The sequence below is a fragment of the Mesoplodon mirus genome, assembly GCF_964341445.2.
Source record: "Mesoplodon mirus genome assembly, chromosome: 7".
In the NCBI taxonomy this organism is placed as follows: domain Eukaryota; kingdom Metazoa; phylum Chordata; class Mammalia; order Artiodactyla; family Ziphiidae; genus Mesoplodon; species Mesoplodon mirus.
In genome coordinates, this window is record NC_138983.1 from 115,125,338 (window position 1) to 115,152,691 (window position 27,354).

The 27,354-nt window shown below is 36.1% G+C and overlaps 1 protein-coding gene across 5 annotated transcripts in view; it reads left to right on the forward strand.

Annotated features, from left to right (window-relative positions):
• The window catches only part of CWF19L2 (CWF19 like cell cycle control factor 2), a 208,314-nt gene that overhangs the window by 93,855 nt on the left and 87,105 nt on the right, over window positions 1-27,354 (forward strand). For all 5 annotated transcript variants that reach the window (XM_082627372.1, XM_082627375.1, XM_082627373.1 and 2 more), the window contains exons 11-13: window positions 15,344-15,460; window positions 17,463-17,600; window positions 25,002-25,214. In XM_082627372.1, the coding sequence (XP_082483498.1) occupies window positions 15,344-15,460; window positions 17,463-17,600; window positions 25,002-25,214 (468 nt within the window). The remainder of the gene's footprint in view (window positions 1-15,343; window positions 15,461-17,462; window positions 17,601-25,001; window positions 25,215-27,354) is intronic.

Below are 27,354 nucleotides of genomic sequence, written 5' to 3' on the forward strand. Positions count from 1 at the left end.
GGACCCTCTGTGCTTCTCTACCTGGATATCTGTTTCCTTATTTAGGTTTGGGACGTTTTCAGCCATAATTTCTTCAGATGCACTTTTGATCCTCTTTTCTCTTTCTTCTCCTTCTGGGATCCCTATTGTGTGAAGATTGGAACACTTTGTATTATCCCATAGGTCTCATATATTGCTTTCATTTTTTTTTCAGTGTCTTTCTATCTGCTGTTCTGATTGGGTGATTTCCATTATTCCATCTTCCAGATCCCTTATTCTTCTGCATCATTCAACTTGCTCTTTATTGCCTTTAGTTCAGCTTTCATCTTGGCAAATGAATTTTCTAATTTTTTTTGGTTCCTCTTTATAGTTGCTAGTTCCTTTTTACAGTAACCTGCATTTCTATTGATGGCTTTTCTTAATTCTTTCAGTATTTTTATTACCTCCTTTTTGAACTCAGAGTCTGTTATATTTGAGTGCTATGTTTCACTGTGTTCTTCTTTCAGGGGAATTCTCTTGATCTTTTAATTGGGATTGGTTCTCCTGCTTCTTCATTTTACTTATATTTCTCTTACTCTATGAGTTTAGGAAAAACAGTTATGTAGTGTGGTCTTCGAGGACTATTTTTATGTGGTAACATTGCTCTGTAGGCTGTGTGAGTTTAATATTTTTGGTGCAAGGTCTGTTTTTAGTATGGATGCTTGTCACTTATTTCCTCAGTGTGTGCTGGCCATTCGCCCCTTGTTAGGGGTTGTGACTGCTGTTGTGGTGATCAGAGAGCCTGCAGTAGATATTTTCAGGGCCTCCTCTTTCCTCTGTGGTTGTCACAGCCGTGTCAGGAGCAGGGTCTTTGCTCTCCAAATGTTGGAGTGGAAGCCCCCAGGTCCATTTCTCAACTGCACTGTGAGGTAGGCGGGACTGGAGCATTCCTTCTGGGAAAGTAACCACTGAGTATTCCTTCGCCGGACCTGTCCACTCAGGAGTGGGCTCTGTCATCCATTATGTGGGCTCACAAAGCACACTGTTGTTGGCACTGCCCTTGTCCCTGCCTCAGCTGTAGGAATGCATGCAATCAGCCCTGGTGTCCCTCAGGTGCTGTGTTCACAAAGCCAACAGCGCAGATCTGTAGGCACAGATCTACTGAAGTCAGGTACTAGAACTGCAGTAGCGGTGCACCTGGACCTGCTGTGGGAGCTGTGGAAGCAGCCCAGACCCCAGTCCTGCCTCCTTGTGCATTTACCTGCAAAACCCACGGCTGCTAACACCAGACATGCACACCCATAGTCCACTCGGATGTCTGGCAGGCACTGAGTTCACAGAGGGCCCGGTGGCTGCATTGAAAATCTGCAGGTCACACAGCAGCGAGGAGAGGACTCAGATTTCAGCCCTGTTTCCTAAATCGTGTGGACCCTGGGTATGGTCTCTGATTTCAGCCCTGCCTCTGCATGTAGGCATCCTGCTGGAGCTTGTGCATTCCCAGAGCTTCTAGAGGAGGTGCCAGCCCTGCTTTGAGTATGCCAAGAAAGAGGCTTCTATGGTAGCCCCTACCCCTCTCGTCACAAATCCACTAACAGTGGCACTTTGCTTCTATGGTGGGCCCAGGCTTCTTCCACATGTAGCCCCTCAGTTGAAGCCCATACCACTCTTCAGTCCCTTTAGGCTGTCTTTGCTCAGCCAACCCTAGTCCTCTCCCCTGGTGTGTCCTCTGAAGCCTGAGTTTCAGCACCCTGCCCCTACGTGCACTAGCAAAGGCATGACTCAGGCTGGGCAATGCAGTGAGGTGGCATGGACCATCTGTGCTGGTTCATCTCTCTGTGTTCTGCCTTCCACAGACCAGCTGCTTCACTCTCCTCCAAGCCTCTGAAACTCCCTTTCTGTCCTGGCTGATCGCCCTACCTGTGAAGGGGCTTTCCAGGGTGCAGAAACCTTTCCTGTTTCATAGCTCCCTCCTGGGGCACAGGTCCCGTCCAGATTCCTTTTCTTATTTCTTTCATCCTACTTAGCTATGTGATAATCTTTCTTGCAATTTTGGATGTCTGAGATCTGCCAGCTTTCAGCAGGTACACTGCATGAATTGTTCCACATGTGGATGTATTTTTGATGTATTAGTCGGAGTAGATGAGCTCCATGTCCTTTATTCCACCATCTTGATTGGAGCCCTCCCCATAGTTTTCTATTGTAAATCTTAAAAATGGCCCATGAACTTTGAAATCCTCTAGACTGGCCTTTCCAAGTACTGTAGATTCCTTATTTAAACAATAACTCAGCTATACTGTATTTCCATCTAACTTGTGCATGGACTATGAGTGATGAGAGCCATTGAGTTTTGGAAGATTGCAGTTCTATATCAGGACAAATCTAGTCCTAATTCTTTAATGTATTAGATCCTGATCTGCCCTTCTGTAATTTCTACCTTGTTAATAATCTTTCAATGGAGTTACATCATGGGTCATTAAACCTAATGGAATTCAGCCCTATAATTTTTTCTTTTTAATAGTGCAGGAAGTTCAGCTCATTTGCAGTAAACAATTAAATAGCTACTCTATAATGATGCAGTATCTTTTAAGTTTTGTTTGCATTGCTGGCAAAGAAGAGAAGTACATTATTATACTCCCTGGGCACTTGAGTGGGGAGGGTTGCATAGTCATTCTCTGGAAAGAAATTGAGGAAGTAACTGAGGGCCTTAGAAGGCCATAGAGAAACATTAACTAATAGTTAATTAGTTAATGGCATTTTATACATAAAGCCAGGTACTTGACTGGTGATTTACAGTATTTCAAATAGCATTTTCACTATTATCGATTATTGGCTTTTAACACTGTCAATCTGATTCTTATTGTGAGTTCACTATTATGTAATGTGGTAATTGTCAGACTATGTGTATGCCAGACTGTTTTTTTTTCTTTTTTTATTGGAGTATAGTTGATTTGCAATGTTGTGTTAGTTTCAGGTGTACAGCAAAGTGATTCAGTTATACATACACATATATCCACTTTTTTTTATTTTTAGATCCCTTTCCTCTATTGGCCATTACACAGTATTGAATATAGTTCCCTGTGCTATACAGCAGGTTCTTATGAGTTATCTATTTTATATATAATACTGTGTATATGTTAATTCCAACCTGCTAATTTATTCCTCCCTCCCCACCGTTCCCCTTCGGTAATCATAGGTTTGTTTTCTACATACCTGACTCTACTTCTGTTTTATAAATAAGTTCATTTGTACCTTTTTTTTTTTTTAGATTTCACAAATAAGTGATATCATATGGTTCTGTCTGACTTCACTCAGTGTGACAATCTCTAGGTCCATCCATTTTGCTGCAAATGGCATTATTTTGTTCTTTTTTATTGCTGAGTAATACTCCATTGTATATATGTACCACATGTTCTTTATCCATTCCTCTGTTGATGGACATTTAGGTTGCTTCCATGTCTTGGCAACTGTAAATACTGCTGCAGTGAACATTAGGGTGCATGTATCTTTTTGAATTATGGTTTTCTTTGGGTATATGCCCAGGAGTGGGATTGCTGGGTCATATGGTAGTTCTATCTTTAGTTTTTTAAGGAACCTCCATACTGTTTTCCATAGTGGCTGCACCAGTTTAACATTCTCACCAACAGTGTAGGAGGATTCCCTTTTCTCCACAGCCTCTGCAGCGTTTATTGTTTGTAGATTTTTTGATGATGGCCATCTGACCAGTATGAGGTGATACCTCATTGGAGTTTTGATTTGCATTTCTCGAATAATAGTGATGTTGAGCATCTTTTCATGTGCTTTTTGGCCATCTGTATGTCTTCTTTGGGGAAATGTCTATTTAGATACTCCACCCATTTTTTGATTGGGTTATTTGTTTTTCTGATATTGAGCTGCATGAGCTATTTGTATATTTTGGAGATTAATCGTTGTTTGCAAATATTTTGTCTCATTCTGAGGGTTATCTTTTCATCTTGTTTATGGTTTCTTCTGCTGTGCAAAGGCTTTCAAGTTTAATTAGATCCCAGTTGTTTAATTTAGTTTTTATTGCATTAGTCTAAGAGGTGGGTCAAAAAAAATATTACTGTGATTTATGTCAAAGAGTGTTTTTCCTATGTTTTCCTCAAAGAGTTTTATAGTGTCTGGCCTTACATTTATGTCTTTAATCCATTTTGAGTTTATTCTTGTGTATGGTGGTAGAGAATGTTGTAATTTCATTCTTTTACATGTAATTGTCCAGTTTTCCCAGCACCACTTACTGAAGAGACTGTCTTTTTTCCATTGTGTATTGTTGCCTCCTTTGTCGTAGTTGAGGTGTCCATAGGTGTGTGGGTTTATCTCTGGGCTTTCTATCCTGTTCCACTGAACTGTATTTCTCTTTTTGTGCCAGTGCTATACTGTCTTGATTAATGTGCCTTTGTATGATAGTCTGAAGTCAGGGAGCCTGATTCCTCCAGCTCCATTTTTCTTTGTCAAGATTGCTTTGGCTATTTGGGGCCTTTTGTGTTTCCATACAAATTGTAAAATTTTTTGTTCTAATTCTGTGAAAAATGCTATTGGTAATTTGATAGGGATTGCACTGAATGTGTAGATTACTTTGGGCCATACAGTCATTTTGACAATATTGATTCTTCCAATCCAAGAACGTGGTATATCTCTCCATCTGTTTGTGTCATCTTTGATTTCTTTCATCAGTATCTTATAGTTTTATGAGTACAGGTCTTTTGCCTCCTTAGGTAGCTTTATTTCTAGGTATTTTATTCATTTTGATGCAGTGGGATATGGGATTGTTTCTTTAATTTCTCTTTCTGATCTTTCATTGTTAGTGTATAGGAATGCAAGAGATTTCTGTGTATTATTTTGTATTCTGCAACTTTACCAGATTCATTAATGAGCTCCAGTAGTTTTCTGGTAGCATCTTTAGGATTTTGTATGTAGAGTACCATGTCATTTGCAAACAGTGACAGCTTCTTCTTTTCTGATTTAGATTCCTTTTATTTCTTTAACTTCTCTGATTGCCATGGCTAGTACTTCCAAAACTATGTTGAATAAAAGTGGCAAGAGTTGACATCCTTGTCCTTTTCCTAATCTTAGAGGAAATGCTTTTAGTTTTTCATCATTGAGAATGATGTTTGCTGTCGGTTTGTTGTATATGGCCTTTATTATGTTGAGGTAGGTTCCCTCTATGCCCAGTTTCTGGATAGTTTTTATAAATGGATATTGGATTTTGTCAAAAGCTATTCCTGCATCTATTGAGATAATAACATGGCTTTTATTCTTCAATTTGTTAATATGGTGGATCACATTAATTGATTTGCATATACTGCAGAATCCTTGCATCCTTGGGACAAATCCTACTTGATTTGTGTATGATCCTTTTAATGTGTTGTTGGATTCTGTTTGGAAGTATTTTGTTGAGTATTTTTGTGTCTATATTCATCAGTGATATTGGTCTTTAATTTGCTTATTTTGTGATATCTTTATTTGATTTTGGTATCAGGGTGATGGTAGCCTCTTAGAATGAGTTTTGGAGTGTTCCTCCCTCTGAAGTTTTTTGGAAGAGTTTGAGAAGGATAGGTGTCAGCTCTTCTCCAAATATTTGGTAGAATTAGCCTGTGAAGACATTCGGTCCTGGACTTCTGTTGGAAGATTTTTAATCACAGTTTCAATTCCATCATTTGTCATTGGTCTGTTTCTATTTTCTGTTTCTTCCTGGTTTAGTCTGTAAAGTTGTGCTTTCTAAGAATTTGTCCATTTATTCCAGGTTGTCCATTTTATTTTATTGGCATTGTAGTAGTTGCTTGTAGTTGCTTGTTGTAGTGTCTTACCATCCTTTGCATTTCTGTGGTGTCAGTGTTACTTCTCCTTTTTCATTTCTAATTGTATTGATTTGAGTCCTCTCCTGTTCTTTATTGAAGAGACTGCTTAAAGGTTTGTCAATTTTTTTTTATCTTCTCAAAGAACCAGCTTTTAGTTTTATTGATCTTTGGTATTGTTTTCTTTGTTTCTATTTCATTTATTTCTGCTCTGATTTTATAGCTTCTTTCCTTCTACTAACTTCATGTTTTGTTTGTTTTTCTCTAGTTGCTTTAGATATAAGGTTCAGTTGTTTATTTGAGATTTTTCTTGTTTCTTGAGGTAAGATTGTATTGCTATAAGCTTCCCTGTTAATACTGCTTTTGCTGTATCCCATAGGTTTTGGGGCATTGTGTTTTCATTGTCATATGTTTCTAGGTATTTTTTGATTTCCGCAGTGATTCATTGGTTACTTAGTAGCATACTGTTTAGCCTCCATGTGTTTGTGCATTTTCCAGTTTTTTCATGTAATTGATTTCTTATCTCATAGTGTTATGGGAGGAAAACGTGCTTGATATGATTTCAATTTTCTTAAATTTACTATGGCTTAATTTGTGACCCAAGATGTGATCTATCCTGAATTATGTTCCAAGTGCACTTGAGAAGAAAGTATATTCTGCTGCTTTCAAATGGGATGTCCTATAAGTATCAATTAAATTTATCTGGTCTAATGTGTCATTTAAAGGTTGTGTTTCCTTATTAGTTCTCTGTCTGGATGATCTCTCCATTGGTGTCAGTGGAGCATTAGAAGCCCCCACTATTATTGTTGTTACTGTTGATTTTCCCTTTTATGGCCATTAACATTTTGCTTATGTATTGAGGTGCTCCTGTGTTGGGTGCATAAATATTTACAATTGTTATATCTTCTTCTTGGATTGATCCCTTGATCATTATGTAGTGTCCTTCTTTGTCTCTTGTAATAGTCTTTATTTTAAAGTCTATTTTATGTGATACGAGTATTGCTACTCCAGCTTTCTTTTGATTTCCATTTGCATGGAATATCTTTTTTCATCCCCTCACTTTCACTCTGAATGTGTCTCTAGGGCTGAAGTGGGTCTCTTGTAGACAGCATATATAAGGGTCTTGTTTTTGTATCCATTCAGCCAGTCTGTGTCTTTTAGTTGGAGCATTTAATACATTTACATTTCAGATAATTATCAATATTTATGTTATTATTGCCATTTTGTTAATTGTTTTGGGTTTGTTTTTGTAGATCTTTTTTTCCCTTCCTCTTTTTTTCTCTTCCCTTTTGTTTCTTGCCTAGAGTAGCATTTGTTGTTCCTTTAACACGTGTTGTAAAGCTGGTTTGGTGGTGATGAATTCTCTTAGTTTTTGCTTGTCTGTAAAGCTTTTGATTTCTCCATCAAATCTGAATGAGAGCCTCGCTGTGTAGAGTAGTCTTTGTTGTTCCCTTTCGTCATTTTCAATATATCCTGTTACTCCCTTGTGTCCTGCAGAGTTTCTGCTGAAAAATAAGCTGATAACCTTATGGGCAATTCCTCTATGTGTTATTTGTTGCTTTTTCATTGCAGCTTTTAATGTTTTTTCTTTGTATTTAATTTTGTTAGTTTGGTTAATATTAGTCTCAGCCTGTTCCTCCTTTGGTTTATCCTGTATGGGACTCTGCGTTTCCTGGACTTGGATGAGTGTTTCCTGGACTTGGATGATTATTTCCTTTCCCATGGAGGGAAGTTTTTGACTGTGATCTCTTCAAATATTTTCTCAGGTCCTTTCTGTTTTTCTTCTTCTTTTGGAATCCTTATAATTCGAATGTTGTTGCATTTAATGTTGTCGCAGAAGTCTCTGAGACTGACCTCATTTCATTTGTTCTTTTTTATTCTCTTCTAAGGCAGTGATTTCCACCATTTTGTCTTCCAGGTCACTTATCCTTTCTTTCCCTCAGTTATTTGGCTTTTGATTCCTTCAAATGTATATTTCATTTCAGTTATTGTCTTTTTCATCTGTTTGTTCTTTATTTCTTGTAGTTTTTTTTAGACTTTTCTTGTATCTTCTCAACCCATGTCTCTATTCTTTTTCTGAGATCTTGAGTCATCTTTAGTATCATTACTCAGAAATCTGTTTCAGGTGGATTGCTTACCTTCTTTTAATTTAGTTGTTCTTGTAGTTTTTTGTCTTGCTCCTTCATCTGCAATATAAGAGAATAAGTAGATACCCTTTAAAATATGACTTTATTAATTAATGCTAATTGATTAATTGAAAAAGAAAAGTACTGATAATATTCACTTAGTATTGTGTGTGAATGTAAGATCAGTAATTTGTATGTATTTTTTAATTTCATTTCAACAGAGGAACTAAACCTCTATTAAATGAAATTGAAATGCATTTTAAATAATTAATTCTTATTGGAGAAGTAACCTGAAATGTGAATAATTTTCTTGCTCTTGTTTCAGATCGATTTTTAATAAAGTAGTTATCTAATATTCTTTATGTGATTCTTTATTAAAATGTTTTCAATAAAATTGTTTTTAATTATAGAATACAGTTTTCTTTTTTCTATATGATACCAGTTGTCTATTTGACTAAAAGTTCATATGAAAAAGATTATGTATTGAAAGTAAGTGGGATATAACTTCTTCTTCTGAAGAGTCAGAAAAGTGAAAAGCATTTGAGGGCTCTTAATGGAACAAATAGAAGTTGTGTGGAATAGCATTGTAGTAGCTAATTTAGCAAGTTCATTTTGTTATCTAATTGATTTCAAGTTTAGTAGGATATTTATTTTTTTTACACTTTAACCATATACAATTTTATATATCAGCATATATCACTAAAGGTATGAAGGCGACAGAATGTGGAATCTCAGCCCCTTCCTCCTAAGTCAGAATTGGCATTCTTTATTTTTTTTATTTTTAATTTTTATTGCAGCATAGTTAATAAAAATGTTGTGTTAGTTTCATGTGTACAGCAAAGTGATTCAGTTATACATATACATGTATCTCTTCTTTTTCAAATTCATTTCCCTATTAGGTTATTACATTATATTTAGAAGAGTTCCATGTGCTATACAGTAGGTTCTTGGTGGTTATCTGTTTTAAATATAGTAGTGTGTACATGTCAATATAGTAGTGTGTACATGTCAATCACAAACTCCCAATCTATCCCCACCCATCCCCTCTGGAAAGCATAAGTTTGTTCTCTAAGTCTGTGAGTCTGTTTCTGTTTTGTAAGTAAGTTCATTTGTATCATTTTTTATTATAGATTCCACATACAAATGATATCATATGATATTTGTCTTTCTCTGTCTCAGTTACTTCACTTAAGTATGATAGTCTCCAGGTCCATCCATGTTGCTGCAAATGGCATTATTTCATTCTTTTTAATGGTTGAGTAATATTCCAATATATATATATGTACCACATCTTCTTTATCCATTCCTCTGTCGATGGACATTTAGGTTGCTTCTATGTGTTGGCTACCATAAATAGTGCTTCAGTGAACATTGGGGTGCATGTATCTTTTTGAATTATGGATTTCTTTGGGTATATGTCCAGGAGTGGGATTGCTGGATCATATGGTAGCTCTAATTTTAGTTATTTAAGGAACCTGCTTACTGTTTTCCGTAGTGGCTGCACCAATTTACATTCCCACCAACAGTGTAGGAGGGTTCCTTTTTCTTCACATCCTCTCCAGTATTTCTTGTTTGTAGATTTTTTGATGATGGCTATTCTGACTGGTATGAGGTTATTTCTCATTGTAGTTTTGATTTGCATTTCTCTAATAATTAGTGATGTTGAGCATCTTTTCATGTGCCTCTCAGCCCTCTATATGTCTTTTTTGGAGGAATGTCTATTTAGGTCTCCTGTCCATTTTTTGATTGGGTTGTTTGTCTTTTTGATATTGAACCACATGGTTGTTTGTAAATTTTGGAGACTATTCCCTTGTTGGTCTCAACTGATTGCAAATATTTTCTCCCATTCTGTGAGTTGTCTTTTCGTTTTGTTTATGGTTTCCTTTGCTGCTGTTTAAAAGCTTTTAAGTTTAATTTGATCTCATCTGTTTATTTTTGTTTGTATTTCCATTACTCTAGGAAACAGCCTTGGAAAGATAGTACCTTGATTTATGTCAAAGAATGTTCTGCCTGTGTTTTCCTCTAAAAGTTTTATAGTATCTGGTTTTATATGTATGTCTTTAAAGCATTTTGATTTTTTTTCAATAGTAGCTGTCCAGTTTTTTCAGCAACATTTATTGAAGAGATTGTCTTTCCTCCATTGCATAGTAATGCTCCTTTGTCAGATTAATTGACCATAGATATGTGGGTTTATTCTGGGCTTTCTATCCTCTTCCATTGATCTATATTTCTGTTTTTTGTGTCAATACCATATTGTTTTATGACTATAGCTTTGTAGTGTAGTCTGAAATCAGGGAGCTTGATTCTGCCAGCTCTGGTTTTTCCTTCTTAAGATTGCTTTGGCTATTCAGGGTCATTTTTGTCTCTATCCAAATTAAAGATTTTTTTTTTAGTTCTAAAAAAAAGCCATTGGTAATTTGATAGGCATTGCATTGAATCTGTAGATGGCCTTGGGTAGTATTGTCATTTTGACCATATTGATTCTTACAATCCAGGAACATGGTATATCTTTCCATCTGTTTGTGTCATCTTCGATTTTTTATCATCGTCTTATAGTTTTCAAAGTACTGGTCTTTTTTGTCATTAGGTAGGTTTATTTTTAGGTATTTTATTCTTTTTGATATGATGGTAAATGGCATTGATTCTTTAATTTGTTTTTCTGATCTTTCATTGTTAGTATATAGACGTACAAAAATTTCTGTGTATTCTTTTTTTATCCAGCAACTTTGCTGAATTCATTGATGAGCTCTAGTAGTTTTCTGTTATTATCTGTTGGATTTCCTATCTGTAGTATCATGTCATCTGCAAACAGTGACAGTTTTACTTCATCTTTTCCAATTTATATTCCCTTTATTTATTTTTCTTCTCAGAATGCCGTGGCTAGGATTTCCAAAGCTATGTTGAATAAAATGGGTGAAAGTGGACATCCTTGTCTTGTTCCTGATCTTAGAGGAAATGCTTTCAGCTCTTCAATCTTCAGTATGATGTTGGCTGTAGGTTTGTCATAAATTGCTTTTATTATGTTGAGGTATGTTACCTCTGTAACCACTTTCTGGAGAATTGTTATCATAAATGGGTGTTGAATTTTGCCAAAACCTTTTCCTGCATCTATTGAGATGATCATATGTTTTTTATTCTTTAATTTGCCAATGTGAGGTATCACACTGTTTGATTTGCAAATATTGAAAAATTCTTACAACACTGATCATGGTATATGATCCTTTTACTGCATTATTGGATTCGGTTTGCTATTATTTTGTTTGAGGATTTTTGTGCCTTTGTTCATCAGTGATATTGGCCTGAAATTTTCTTATTTGTTGTATCTTGGTCTCCTCTTGGTATCAGGGTTATGGTGGCCTCATAGAATTAGTTTGGGACTATTTCTTGTGCAATTTTTTTGAATAGTTCGAGAAGGATAGATGTTAACTCTTCTCTAAATATTTGATAGAATTCTCCTGTGAAGTGGTCCTGGACATTTTTGGAAGGTTTTTTCATCATAATTTAAATTTCAGTACTTGTGATTGGTCTGTTCGTATTTCCTGTTTCTTCCTGGTTCAGACTTGAGAGATGGTAACTTTCTAAGAATTTGTCTATTTCTTCTAGGTTGTCCATTTTATTGGCAGATATTTGCTTGAGGTAGTCTCTTATGATACTTTGTATTTCTTTGTTCTGTTGTAACTTCTCCTTTTTCATTTCGAATTTTATTGATTTGAGCCCTCTGCCTTTTTTTCTTGATGAGTCTGACTAAAGGTTTATCAATTTTGTTTATCCTTTCAAAGAACCAGCTTTTATTTTCATTGATATTTTCTATTGTTTTCTTCATTTCTATTTCATTTATTTCTCCTCTGATCTTTACAATTTCTTTTTTTCTACTAACTTTGTGTTTTGTTTGTTCTTCTTTTCTAGTTGCTTTAGGTATAAGGTTAGGTTGTTTGTGAGTTTTCTTGTTTCCTGAGGTAACATTGTATTGCTATAAACCTCCCTGTTAGAACTTGTTTTGCTGAATCCCATAGATTTTGGATAGTTGTGCTTTCGTTTTCATTTATCTCTAGGTATTTTTTGGTTTCCTCTTTGATTTCTTCAGTGATCCATTGGTTGTTTAATAGCATATTGTCTAGCCTCCATGTGTTTGTGCTTTTTACAGTATTTTTTTTGTAGTTGATTTCTAATCTCATAGCACTGTAGTCAGAAAAGATGCTTGATATGATTTCAGGTTTCATAAATTTACCAAGGCTCACTTTGTGATCTAGCATATTGTCAATCCTGGAGAATGCTTCATGTGCTCTTGAGAAGAAAGTGTGTTCTGCTGCTTTTGGATGGAATGCTCTCTAAATATCAATTAAGTGTATCTAGTCTAATGTGTCATGTAAGGCTTGTGTTTCTTTATTGATCTGCTGTCTGGATGATCTGTTCATTTATGTAAGTGGGGTGTTAAAGTCTCCCACTGTTGTTGAGTTAATGTCAGTTTTTCCTTTTATGGTTGCAAGTATTTGCCTTATATATTGGGGTGCTCCTGTGTTAGGTGCACATATACTTACAGTTGTTATATCTTCCTGGAGTGATCCCTTGATCATTATGTAGTGTTTTTTGTCTCCTTTAACAGTCTTTATTTTAGTCTATTTTGTCTGATACGAGTTTTGCTACTCCAACTTTATTTTGTTTTCCATTTGCATGGAATACCTTTTTCCATCCTATTAGTTTCAATCTGTATATGTCCCTAGATCTGAAGTGGGTCTCTTGTAGGCAGCAGACATATGGGTCTTGTTTTTATATCCATTCAGCCAGTCTGTGGTTTTTGGCTGGAGCATTTAATCCATAAACATTTAAGGTAATCATTGATGTGTGTGTTCCTATTGCCATTTTCTTAATTGATTTGGATTTGTTTTTTGCAGGTCTTTTTTTTTTCAACCATTCCTCTTTTGTTTTCTTCTCTTGTCATTTACTGAGTAACTTTATTGTTGTTTTTGGATTCCTTTTTCTTTTTTGTGAGTGTATCTATTGTAGATTTTCATTTTGCAGTCACCATGAGGATCTGATATAGCAGTCTGTATATAACAAGATTGTTTTATGTTGCTGGTCTTTTAATTTCAAATGCATTTCCAGTATCCTGCATTTGTGCTGTCCTCTTCTCACAGTTGCTGGTTTTGATATCATATTTGTGTGCAGATGATTTCCTACCTTTACTTTATGTTTGCCTTTACTGGTGAGCTTTCTCATTCATAATTTTCTTGTTTCTATTAGTGGTCTTTTCTGCTTAGAGAATTTCCTTTAGCATTTGTTCAAAGGTATTCTGGTGGTGCTGAATTCTCTTAGCTTTTCCTTGTCTGTAATGCTTTTGATTTTTTTGCTGAAGCTGAAAGAGAGCCTTGCTGGGTAGCGTATTTTTGTTTGTAGGTTCTTCTCTTTCATCGCTTTAAATATATAGTGCCAGTCTCCTCTGGCCTGCAGAGTTTCTGCTGAGAAACCAGCTGATAACCTTTTGGGCATTCCTTTGTATGTTAATTATTGCTTTTCCCTTGTTGCTTTTAATATTTTTTTCTTTGTATTTAATTTTTGTTAGTGTGATTATTATGTGTCTCAGCATGTTCCTCCTTGGCTTTATCTTGTCTGGGACTCTCTACATCTCCTGTACTTGGGTTACTGTTTCCTGTCCCCTGTTAGGGAAGTTTTCATCTATCATATCTTCAAATATTTTTTCAGGTCCTATCTCCCTGTCTTCTACTTCTGGGACCCCTATAATAAGAATATTTCTGTATCTAATGTTACCCTCGAGGTCTCTCAGACTGTCCATTTCTTTTATTTATTTATTTTTTTAATTCTGTTCCCTGGCAGTGATTTCCACCATTCTGTCTTCCAGGTCACTTGTTTTTCTACCTCATTTATTCTGCTGTTGATTCCTTTTAGTGTATTCTTCATTTCAGTTATTATATTGTTCATCTCTGTTTGCTTTTTAGTTTTTCCAGGCCTTTTAAAAAAATTTCTTGTATTTTCTCACTCTGTGCCTTCATTGGTTTTCTGAGATCTTGGAGCATCTTCGGTATCATTTCTCTGAATTATTTTTCCAGTAGATTGCCTGTCTCCCTTCACTTAGTTTTTCTTCTGGGGTTTTCTCTTATTCCTTCATCTGCGACATATTCTTCTGTTGTCTCATCTTGTCTAACTTTCTGTGTTCGTGGTTCCCATTCTACAGGCTGTAGCACTGTAATTCTTCTTGCTTCTGCTGTCTGACCTCTGCTGGATGAGTTTGTCTTAGAGGCTTGTATACACCTCCTGTTAGGAGTGCCTTTTTCCTACCTGATGGTGGGTAGAGCTGGGTCTTGTCCATCTGCTGTGCTGGGTCATGCTCAGGAAGACTTCAAGCAGCCTGTCTTCTGATGCATGGGGCTGTGTTTCCGCCCAGCTGGTTGTTTGGCCTGAGGCGTCCCAGCACAGGATCATACAGGCATTTAGATGGGGTTATGTCTGCGGGGGTGGGGAGGATGACATGGCAGCCTCCATGGGGGCTCACACTAATGAGTACTTGACAGAGCTGCCCCTGCCAGTGTCTCTGTCCCCACAGTGTGCCAGAGCCATTCCCTGCCTTCGCAGGAGACCCTCCAATACTAACAGGTAAGTCTGACCCAATCTCTATGAGCTCGCTGTTTTTTTTACCTGGGTTGCGTTGCACATGAGACCCTGTCTGTGCCCTTTAAGAGTGGAGTTTCTATTTCCCCCAGTACTGTGGAAGTCCTCTGATCAAACCCCTCGGGCCTTCAAAGCCAGGTTCTCTGGGAGCTCCTCCTCCTGTTGCCAGATCTGCAGGCTGGGAAGCCTGATGTGTGGCTAAGGACTTTCACTCCTGTGGGAGAACTTTGGTGGTATAATTATTTTCCAGCTTGTGGGTTGCCCACCTGGCAGTTATGGGATTTGATTTTATCACGATTACGCACCTCCTACCATCTCTTTGTGGCTTCTTTTTTGGTAGGTTTCAGCAGTGGTTTTGTCGATGGTTGTTCAGTTACTTGTGATTTTGGTGTTTCTGTAACAAGGGTTGAGCCTACGTCCTTCTACTCCGCCATCTTGCAGGCAAGCCAGGATATTTAAATTGAAGACACATTCATTAAATATGACATCTGCTTCATACGTGATGGGCATTCTCATACAATGCCTGTTTCAATATTGGTGCTTTGTCATCTTTTAATATTGTCTAGAGGAAAACTATATTTGAAGTTTGCTTCTGTAATTGTTTTAAAAAATTAAATAAGCTTTAGATATTTTTCTTCACCTTTTCATGAAAAGATTATGGTCACTTTACATTATAGTGGATAATGAAAGTCCATGAGGCTTAAGATAATCCATAATATTATGTGAAAACTAGAATCATTTTTATGCTCTTTTGGCTATTAAACATAAGGTTTCAAGACTCTTCTCAATAAGTACAATTGTTATCTCTAAATCTTTCCACAGAATGAAGATCAGGAAGAAGTGATCCTTGTCAGAACAGATCATTCTGGAAGAGTCTGGCCTGTGAACACACCACGGAAACATCTGGAATCTAAAGGAGGGAGAAGGAAGAGACTGATTGTATGTTTAACATATGTCTTTTGTTTATTAATTCAGAATTCATTTTTTCCCTTTGTATCAGACTACAGTTGACCCTTTAACAACATGGGTTTGAACTGCAAAGGTCTACTTATACACAGAACGTTTTCAATAAATTACATACTGTAGTACTGCACAGTCTGTGGTGATTTGAATCCGTGAGTATGGAACTATAGATATTGAGGACCGACTCTAAAGTTATAGTCAGATTTTCAACTCCATGGGCATCACTGCCCCTAACCTTCGCATTGTTCAAGGGTCAACTCTATTTCAAAATATTTTCTGAAATGTTGCTTAATAATGCAAACATTAGAAGGAGTAAATCACATTCTTACTTTTATTTTAGTTATGATCCTCTGCCTTTTACAAAGTGAATTCTAATTCAACAATAGTTTTCAAATAATTGTGAACATTGAATTTTTAAGGCAGTTTTAATTTTAGTGTATATTTCTTTGACATTATTTCTAGCTTCTTTTTACATACTTATCATAACGCTTAGGGAAAACCTTGGTGCTATAGACCTGTGTTAGATCCTTTGTAAACCTTAATTTTCTTTTCCATCTTTTAGCTGCAGCAGTTAATGTTTAGCACTACCTTGAGGCTCTTAAAATGGCGAAAACAACATATTCCGTTTCCCAAGTAGATTTTTTGTTTTAAATTTGAAAGATCTTATAAGTGGTAATTGGGTCCACAGAAGATTTGTTCATTTAGAATTCCTCTGTCAAATGTTTACTATCTGCCTGTTGAGTGCCTGTGCTGCTAGAGCTAGTAATTGATTTGTTCAGCAAATAGAAATGGGATGGATATCTCTCCTAAAGAAATGGGATGTATTAGGGGTTTGAAAGGGAGATGTGGGAGAAGAATAGTAAAGGTTTGAATTGTATGAAATGACAGAACTGGCTAGGGATTCATAGATGCATTGCCAGATGGCATTGAATACATTTTTTTTTTTTTTTTTTTTTTTTTTGCGGTACACGGGCCTCTCACTGTTGTGGCCTCTCCCGCCGTGGAGCACAGGCCCCAGACGCGCAGGCCCAGTGGCCATGGCTTACGGGCCCAGCCGCCCCGCGGCATGTGGGATCCTCCTGGACCGGTGCATGAACCCGTGTCCCCTGCATCGGCAGGCGGACTCCCAACCACTGCACCACCAGGGAAGCCCTGAATACTCTTTTGAATTGCTTACTACTGAGTAGTCTAGGTATAGGAGTAAAGAGCATACACACATTCATTCAGGATTGAGGTTTGTTTTCTGAGTATAGTGAAAGGATAAGAGGACCAGAAAGGGGTTTGGATCCAGAGAGTGATTGAAGTCATGGAATGTGAGATTTAAGCTTGTGAAGACAGGAGTAGTAATGTGGGGAAAAAATATTGGGAACATGGTTGTAAAGAAGTTGAAGACCAGGTTTTATTTGGATAAGGGAATGTGAGAACAGTGTTGAAGAGATTTGATTTGGTAGACAGTACATAGCACTTTTCTTTTCCACGTGTAGGTATGGAATCAACTGACAGGAAAACCCAGAATTGATTTAGATGAGAATCAGAATATCAGCTTTTTTTCTGATAGAGCTGTTTAAAGTAGGTTTGCTAATACTTCACTTTTGTTCTTGATATGCTTACTTGATCCCTGGGTAACTGCTGACTTCCCTTCACAGTGGTAGAGAGTTTTTACTACAAGGAGGGGAAGAGCATAGAGGAGAGAAGAAGGCATAAAACAATTCTTTCCTTTCCTTAAAACTCAGAAATCAGATACTATCATGCTTCGATCCTTGGGGAAGAGGAAAAAGTAAAGGGACAGAAGAGGTAGGGAGTGTTATTCTAATGGAAACTTTTCCACGTGGAGGCAGACAGAATAGGGATATACTGGAAAGAAAGATTATGATACACAGTGGGATTTTTACTTTTAATATCAGATTTATAGATAATTCATTAAAATACTTCAGAGACTTGTGTTTTCACTAAACTAATAATGTTCATTTTGTCATAGGCTTCTACCTATGAGGAAAAAGAAAGGGTCAGATACTTTCATGATGATGATACTCTAAGCCTAAATGATTTAGTCAAGAACGAAAAGATGGGAACAGCAGAAAATCAAAACAAACATTTTATGAAAATGACATCTAAGGTAAGATATATTCCTAGGATACCTTTGAATTTTGAGAAGCTGGTTACTCAGTCTACAATGATCTACTTTTCAAGACAGCTAGTTCTTTATAATCGTGATTTGTTTTATTAAATTAAATCCTTTGTAAGACATATTGGAAATGTGCATTTTAGAATTGACTTGATTGGAGAGTATACTTTTGGTATTCAGTTGTTTTTTTTAAATAAGAATTCTGGGTTAACTTTTTAATGTATTCCATGAAAATGTTAACTATATATTTGATCTACCATTTAAGGGAATGTTTGGGGCCAGACTTTAATGTCAACAGTGTGCTGCTAGTTAGGTGACCAGTCTGTTTTATCTTGATGCTACACTAGTTCTTCATAATTATGCCACAAGGTATATATATTTGGAGTAATATATATCATAAAGAAGGCATCTTGGAATAATCTTAAGTCTGTTTATATGAAAATTTTGTATGTTTTTAAATGTATGTCAATGTTTCATGGGTAGTAGGATGAATTTTTTTATTTCAAAATAGCATTCTTTGTTGAAAACCCTTCCATTGCAGTCCCTTCAAACATTACCATTAACACTTTTTATCAAAGAGACATATGTAAAGTTAGGGTTTGACCACACTGGAAGGATTCAGCTCACTGCCTATATTTACAAATGAAGTTTTATTGGAATACAGCTATGCACCTTTGTTTACATGTAGTCTAAGGCTGTTTTCGCTTTATAACAGCTGAGCTGAATAGTTGAGACAGAGACTGTATAGCCCACAGAACTGAAAATATTTACTGTCTGGCACTTGACAGAACAAATTACTCTTCCTTGCTTATGACAGCACTGGTGATGGGAATTTGAACCTAGGGATCTGAGGGACAGGAGGGAGCCTTTTTACTGTATACCTTATTAGACTTTTTCTTTTAACTATATGAATATATTACCTGATGAAAAAAATTAACTTAATGAAAACTAGAATACAGGTAACGCAAGGTATCGAGTGTGTGTATGTGTATATCACAGAGAGTAAAACAAACTTGGGTTAAACAGAAATGATTAAAAAATTGTATGGGATCTTAACTTTAGCCCATTAGGATAATTTTACTTTTCTTTATTTTGGGGGAAATACTAGAAATATTCTAGGGTCTGGAAGTTCACTGCAGAAAGAAGGGCATATTTTTATGAAAATTTCCTTCTCAGAAATGGGGCAGTGGGACCTAATGAAACTTAAAAGCTTTCGCACAGCAAGGGAAACCATAAACAAGACGAAAAGACAACCCTCAGAATGGGAGAAAATATTTGCAAATGAAGCAACTGACAAAGGATTCATCTCCAAAATTTACAAGCAGCTCATTCAGCTCAATATCAAAAAAAACAAACAACCCAATCCAAAAATGGGCAGAATACCTAAATAGACATTTCTTCAAAGAATACATACAGATTGCCAACAAACACACGAAAGGATGCTCAACATCACTAATCATTAGAGAAATGCAAATCAAAACTACAATGGGGTATCACGTCACAGCGGTCAGAATGTCCATCATCAAAAAATCTACAAACAATAAATGCGGGAGAAAAGGGAACCCTCTTGCACTGTTGGTGGGAATCCAAATTGATACAGCCACTATGAAGAACAGTATGGAGATTCCTTAAAAAACTAAAAATAGACCTACCATATAACCCAGCAATCCCACTACTGGGCAGGTACCCTGAGAAAACCATAATTCAAAAAGAGTCACGTACCACAATGTTCATTGCAGCTCTATTTACAATAGGCAGGACATGGAAGCAACCTACGTGTCCATCAACAGATGAATGGATAAAGAAGATGTGGCACATACATACAATGGAATGTTACTCAGCCATAAAAAGAAACGAAATTGAGCTATTTGTAGTGATGTGGATGGATCTAGAGAGTGTCTTACAGAGTGAAGTAAGTCAGAAAGAGAAAAACAAATACCATATGCTAACACATATATATGGTATCTAAAAAAAAAAAAAATGATTCTGAAGAGAAACGGGCAGGATAGGAATAAAGATGCAGATGTAGAGAATGGACTTGAGGACACGAGGAGGAAGTGTAAGCTGGGACAAAGTGAGAGAGTGGCATGGACATATATACACTACCAAATGTAAAATAGATAGCTAGTGGGAAGCAGCCACATAGCACAGGGAGATCAGCTCGGTGCTTTGTGACCACCTAGAAGGGTGGGATAGGGAGGGTGGGAGGGAGACGCAAGAGGGAGGGGATATGGGGATATATGTATACGTATAGCTGACTCACTTTGTTACACAGCAGAAACTAACACACCATTGTAAAGCAATTATACCCCAATAAAGATATTGGAAAAAACATGAAACGGGGAAGATCATTTTATTTGGAAGTCTGAATTAAATATAGTTTTAATAATTTTATCATAATCCATTCCTGTTTATACACAAGATTTAAAAACCTCATTAAAAACTTACTATTTTTTAAATTAATATAAACATAAATAAATCATTGCCAAATTCAATGTCATGAAGCTTGTCCCCTATGATTTCTTCTAAGAGTTTTAAAGTTTTAGCTTTTAAGTTAGGTCTGTGATGCATTTTGAGTTAATTTTTTTACATGGTGTGAGGTAAGGGTCCAACTTCATCTTTTTTTGCATGTGAATATCCAGTTTTCCCAACACCATTTGTTTAAAAGACTGTCATTTCCCTGTTCAGTGGTCTTGGCACCCTTACTGAAAATCATTTAACCATATATGAGTTTGTTTATTTCTGGGATCTCCATTCTATTCCATTGGTCTATATATCTTTCTTTATGCCAGTATCACATTATTATGATTATTTTTTTTATGTTGGGGGTAGGAGTTTATTTATTTATTTATTTATTTTTGCTGTGTTGGGTCTTCGTTTCTGTGTGAGGGCTTCCCCTAGTTGTGGCAAGCGGGGACCACTTTTCATTGCGATGCGCGGGCCCCTCACTATTGTGGCCTCTCTTGTTGCTGAGCACAAGCTCCAGACGCACAGGCTCAGTAGCTGCAGCCCACGGGCCCAGTCGCTCTGCGGCATGTGGGATCCTCCCAGACCAGGGCTCGAATCCGTGTCCCCTGCACCGGCAGGCAGACTCTCAACCACTGCACCACCAGGGAAGCCCAGTGTCACATTATTTTGATTATTGTAGCTTTGTAGTACGTTTTAAAATCAGAATGTGTGAGACCTCCAACTTTGTTCTTTTTAAAGATAGTTTGTTTATTTGTAGTCCCTTGAGATTCCATATGACTTTTAAGATGGAATTTTCTATTTCTGCAAAAAGCATCATTGAGATTTTGATAGATGTTGCATGCATTGTAGATCACTTTGGGTAGTATTGACATCTACTCTCCTTTCTTTTATCTTATTCATTTTAATGTTATAACTATTTTATCACATTTTTCTTATTTATTTGGAAAAGAGATTCTCATAGTTCTAAAACTTATGATATACTATCTTGATCTTGTACCATCTAATCAATTTTCTTTAGGACTCTATCTAAATGAAAAAGAGGTATATTTTCATGCCCCTCTTGTTTTCTTCACCTCGTTTCCTCCAGCAAATATTTTCACTTTTCCCCTTCTTGGTCTTATATTCTCCACTATCTAACAACAGTCTGTCCATTAAATATTTTTGGTTTGGTGTAAGGTCATAGATGTGTACGTGACTGATAAAGGTAAAAACATGTTGTGTCAAACCCCAAAGAGAAGACAATGGGAAAATACAAATAATTAGAGGATGTAGGAGGAGGAAATTATTGTTCTGGGATAGATGAGTATCATATTTCAGTTGTGCTGAAGAATCATTCAGACTTAATTTGCAAGACTGTCCCCTATTTAAGTCAAAAACTATGAATAGATCAGAGAAGTTCAGCAGCATTCATGGAACATAGATTTAAAAAATAGAAATACTGTCTTCTGTTTTCAACTGATTTTATTTAAATTGAATATATTCCCTGACAAGTTATGAACTGATTTTTAATAACAATATTTTAACACTATATCATATGAAGGTAAAGTTACATGTTAGAAGTACATGTTTTGCTCACTGGTGTGTTTTAGAAAAGATCAGATATCTGTGTTCTCTTTTAATAAGTACCTTAACTTGATTGGGTATGTTTATTCTGGATGAAATTTAAGGTTTCTTCTAATTCTTTGTTCTGCTTCATAGACTATATTCACAATATTCCCTTTCTATGTTTTAAAGATGGGTTTTTTAAGTGAGAGAGGCTCACTATATGCCGGGCACTCTCAGTTTTACAATCAAACTGTGTTTGATTCCTGGCTCTGTCTCTTAATAATTATGTGATTTTGATTAAGCTGTTTAGTCTCTCTTAGCCTCAGTTTTTTAATGTCAAGTGAGAATGACAGTTACTATGTTGTAGAGGTATTTGGCTGAGAAGATACTTAAAGTTTCTATTAAAATCTAGCATATAGTTAGTCACTATTTTCATGAAAATTTTAGTGACCAGTTTGGACATTTTTCAAAATTTGATATATTATGGTTGAGATAAAGGTCTGAAGTTAAAATAATAATTTGTAAGTCAGGAGACTACATATAAATAGACAAACCTGAAAGAATAGAGAGATCATCAAGGATTAATAAAGAGAAAAAGTAGAAGATAAAAATTAATTTCTGAAGCTAATGTGCTCTGAGAAATACCTTACTGATAATAATCTTTTTACCTGATTCTATCAATAATGACATTTTAGAAATTTTCTTCTGTTTACATTTAGTTTTACTTCTCTTTTCTAGTTTTTTAAGTTGGAAGATGACATCATTGATTTAAGGCCTCTCTTGTTTTCAAATATAAGTGGTTAGTTCTGTAATTGTCCTTCTAGGTACTGCTTTCACAGTACACCACAAATTCTCACATGTCCTGTTTTTGTTTTATTGTAGTTCAAAAAACTTTCTAATTTTATTTTTTATTTTTTTGATGATCCGTGGGTTATTTGGAAGTACACTATTTAATTTTCTCATACTTGACTATTTTCCATATAGCTTTCTGTTGGAATTTCTAGTCTAATTCCTTTGTTTTCAGTGCACATACTCTATGTTACTTGAATCCTTTTAAATTTATTGAGAGTTTGTTTTAAATCTGAGAATGCCGTCTGTCTTGGTAAATGTTCTCTGTGCACTTGAGAAGAATGTTTATTCTGCTGTTGTCGGATACAATTTCTGTCAACGTTGGTTACGTCAGATTGGTTGATAGTTTGTTCAAGTCTTCTATGTGCCTATTGATTTTCTATTTGTTTTATCAATTATAAAGAGAGTGGCATTTAGATTTCTGACTACAGTTGTGGGTTTGTCTATTTCTCCTACAGTTCTGTCAAGTTTTTGCTTCATATATTTTGAAACTATTATTAGGTGCATAAACTTTAGGATTGTTTTGTCCTCTTGATGGTATAAGTCTTTTATTATTACGAAATGACCTTCTTTGTCCTTCATAATATTCTGTGCTTTGAAATCTACTTTCTCTGACAGGAGTACAGGCACTCTGGCTTTCTCCATATCTATTTAAATATCTGGTAAGATCCAAACAGTCATTTTCTTTTTGGTATTTAGTAGACTAAGTAAAAGTTAGTCTAATGGAAGAAAAACATAAGTTAATGAGCTGTTTTGATACAGTGTGGTCCTCATGAAACTGATGTCAGTATAGTACTGAAGGAGCTTGGACGATCTAGAAAAGTTCTTTCATACAGGTGACAACTAAATCTAAACCTCAGATTAAAAAATGAGTAGGGGTAGGAATGGCAAAATTGAGGCCAGAATTGGTCGGAGAGCAATATGTGCAAAGCCTGAAGGTAACAGTACTTTTGGGGGCTAAAGTAGGGTGGCAAAGTGTGGAGTTTGAGTAGGGATGTGATCACATGTGACTGAGGTGACTCACATTTATGAGTCCTTATTGTGTGCCAGGCATGTGTTGTAAGGATGAAGAACGATAACCCTATTAGATGGATAATATTGTTATAGCCATTGTAAAATGAGGAAATAAAACAGAGAGAGAGCACAGAGAGATTAAATAACTGCCCAAGATTATATAGACAGGAGATAGAATTTTACCATGGTTATTCTGACTATAGAACCCAAGCTCTTAACCATTATACCGTTCTGAGTCTATGACTTAGTAGGCCAAACAACAGTTTGAACTTGATCCTGTTCACAATGTAGAGCTCTTTGAGGATTTTAAGTAGGGACATAAATAAAATAAGTAAATAAATTTTTTGTTTTAAAAACATCACCCTGGCTAAAGTTTATGTTGGGGGAGGTATAGAGAAGGTGCCTTGAGATACAGTTGAAAAATGTTTTATGTTCTATGTGGAGTGTATGCTAATTTTTTTTTCATAGATGAGGTTCTGGGATTTACTTTTTAATAAAAATAAACTTTTAATTCCTAATTTAAATAAATTAGGAGTTTGGGTTTAACAGATGCACACTACTATATACAAAACAGACAAACAAGGACCTACTGATAAGCACAGGGAACTACACTCAACATCCTGCAATAACCTATAATGGAAAAGAATCTGAGAAAGAACACACACACACATACACATACACATACATATACATATTTATTTACACATATATATATAACTGAATCACCCTGCTGCACACCCAAAACCAACACAACATTGCAAACCAACCACACCTCAATAAGATAAATAAATAAATAAACTTTTAGCAGAAGTTTTTAGCATTATCACAACACCATTTTCACACACACCCAAATTAACAATAGTTCTTGATACTGTCAGTGGCTGTTAGCCAAAGACCACCAGGGGCACACAGAGTTAAATAACTTGGGTTTATTACTTATTGCAGCAAGGCAGAATGCACACCATGTTGAATTGCTCAGTATCTCAGTAAGAGGGTGTTAGAAAAGACTTATTAAAGAATTTGGTTTTGTACACATGAAACTTAACATAGTTTTATAAATTGTTGTTACCTCAATAAAAACAAATGAAAAACAAAATTATTTTTAAAAGAGAAAGGGGAACATTGCTCTCAATGCTCTCAATATACATATTAGCAAATTCGCTGGTAAGTTTAATAGAGCGTATGCTAATTTTAAGGTGAAGGTTGTTCTTAACCTCTCTGTGGTTCAAGTTCCTCATCTATTAAATAGAAATGATAATGGTTCCCTTATCATAGGAGTATAAAACAATCAAACTGCATAGAACTGTACATAGTAAATACTCAGTAAACTTTAGCTGTGATGATGATAATAAATTGATCCTTGCAGGTCAAGCTTAAATTTTAATCATGTTTTCTTTTTTCTTTTAATGTAAGAGTCTTATTACAGGACTTACAGGTATGACTTCAGCATGCCACAGTACAATAAACTGAATTAACTACTACCTTCTCCCCACTACTATTATTTTGTTTTTTCAGTTTATGGGAAAAACAGATGGAGACTATTACACTCTGGATGACATGTTTGTCTCCAGAGCAGCTGAGAGAGAATGTTTTGGTGAAGAGGAAGAGAATCAGAAGAAAAAAGCTATTGCTGAGCACCGGAGTCTTGCTGCACTAATGGAAAAATGTCTGTATTGTTTTGACAGCTCTCAATTTCCCAAGCACCTTATTGTTGCAATAGGTGTTAAGGTAAGATATATAACGTTTATTGCCCTAAGGAAACGATTCAGTGGTATATGTAAATTTGCCTCTTTCTTCATATTCTTATAAGATTCTAAGAAATCTGTTTTGTCTCATTCTGTTTCAAATATTTTCTTTTCTAAGTTCCCATGATTCTTAGAATCTTCTTTAGAGTGAGTATAAATATCTAAATGATATGAAGCTCCCATTTTGTGTAATTCTTCTCTATAGAGAGGCAGCATTGAGTAGTGCTCAGGCCCTAGACTTTGGAACCAGACCACCTGGATTCAAATTCTTGCTCTGCCATTTACCATCTATGTGATCTTATTTTCATGATTGGCACTTGATTCTCAGTATTAAAATCACTTCAGAGCTACTTAGTCTAAAGTAACTTCTGCTTCTTCCCTTACTTTCTCATAGAACCTTTTTGTTTCTTTATAGAATATCTCATAATTTGAAGAAGTTTATTGTACAGTTGTTGCTTGGTATCCATGGGGGATTGGTTCCAGCAGTCTCTCTATACCAAAATACACAGATGCTCAAGTCCCATAGTCACTCCTCCATCTGCACTTCCACATCTGTGGATTCAGTCAACCCTGGATCATATAGTACCACAGTATTTATTGAAAAAGGGTCCATGTATAATTGGACCCATGCAGTTCAAACCCATGTTGTTCAAGGGTCAAATGTATTTTGTTTTACTCGTTGAGTGTCTCCCCCAGTAGTCTGTAAGTGCTCTAAGGGCATAGATAACTTTTACTCATCATTGTATACCACACATGTATCCCATTATATACCAAGCATGTATGTTTATAGTCACTTCTTTCAATAAATGTTAATTATCACTTATTTAATAGTCACTAATAATAGTCACTTATTTCAGTATTTGGCAGTTTAATTCTTTTTTTAACATCTTTATTGGAGTATAATTGCTTTACAATGTTGTGTTACTTTCAGCTTTATAACAAAGTGAATCAGTTATACATATGTTCCCATGTCTCTTCCCTCTTGTGTCTCCTTCCCTCCCACCCTCCCTATCCCACCCCTCTAGGTGGTCACAAACCACCTAGCTGATCTCCCTGTGCTATGCGGCTGCTTCCCACTAGCTATCTGTTTTACATTTGGTAATGTATATGTGTCCATGCCACTCTCTCACTGTGTCCCAGCTTACCCTTCCCCCTCCCCATATCCTCAAGTCCATGCTCTAGTAGGTCTCTGTCTTTACTCCCGTCTTACCCTTAGGTTCTTCATGACCTCTTTTTTTTTCTTAGATTCCATATATATGTGTTAGCATACGGTATTTGTTTTTCATTTTCTGACTTACTTCACTCTGTATGACAGACTCTGGGTCCATCCACCTCACTACAAATAACTCAATTTTGTTTCTTTTTATGGCTGAGTAATATTCCATTGTATATATGTGCCACATCTTCTTTATCCATTCATCTGCTGATGGACACCTAGGTTGCTTCCATGTCCTGCCTATTGTAAATAGAGCTGCAATGAACATTTTGGTACATGACTCTTTTTGAATTATGATTTTCTCAGGGTATATGCCCAGTAGTGGGATTGCTGGGTCGTATGGTAGTTCTATTTGTAGTTTTTAAGGAACCTCCATACTGTTCTCCATAGTGGCTGTATCAATTAACATTCCCACCAACAGTGCAAGAGTGTTCCCTTTTCTCCACACCCTCTCCAGCATATATTGTTTCTAGATTTTTTGATGATGGCCATTCTGACCGGTGTGAGATGATATCTCATTGTAGTTTTGATTTGCATTTCTCTAATGACTAATGGTGTTGAGCATTCTTTCATGTGTTTGTTGGCAATCTGTATATCTTCTTTAGGGAAATGCCTATTTAAGTCTTCTGCCCATTTTTGGATTGGGTTGTTTTTTGTTATTGAGCTGAATGAGCTGCTTGTAAATTTTGGAGATTAATCCTTTGTCAGTTGCTTCATTTACAAATACTTTCTCCCATTCTGAGGGGTTTTTTTTTTTTGGTCTTGTTTATGGTTTCCTTTGCTGTGCAAAAGCTTTGATGTTTCATTAGGTCCCACTTGTTTATTTTTGTTTTTATTTCCATTTGTCTAGGAGGTGGGTCAAAAAGGATCTTGCTGTGATTTATGTCATAGAGTGTTCTGCCTCTTT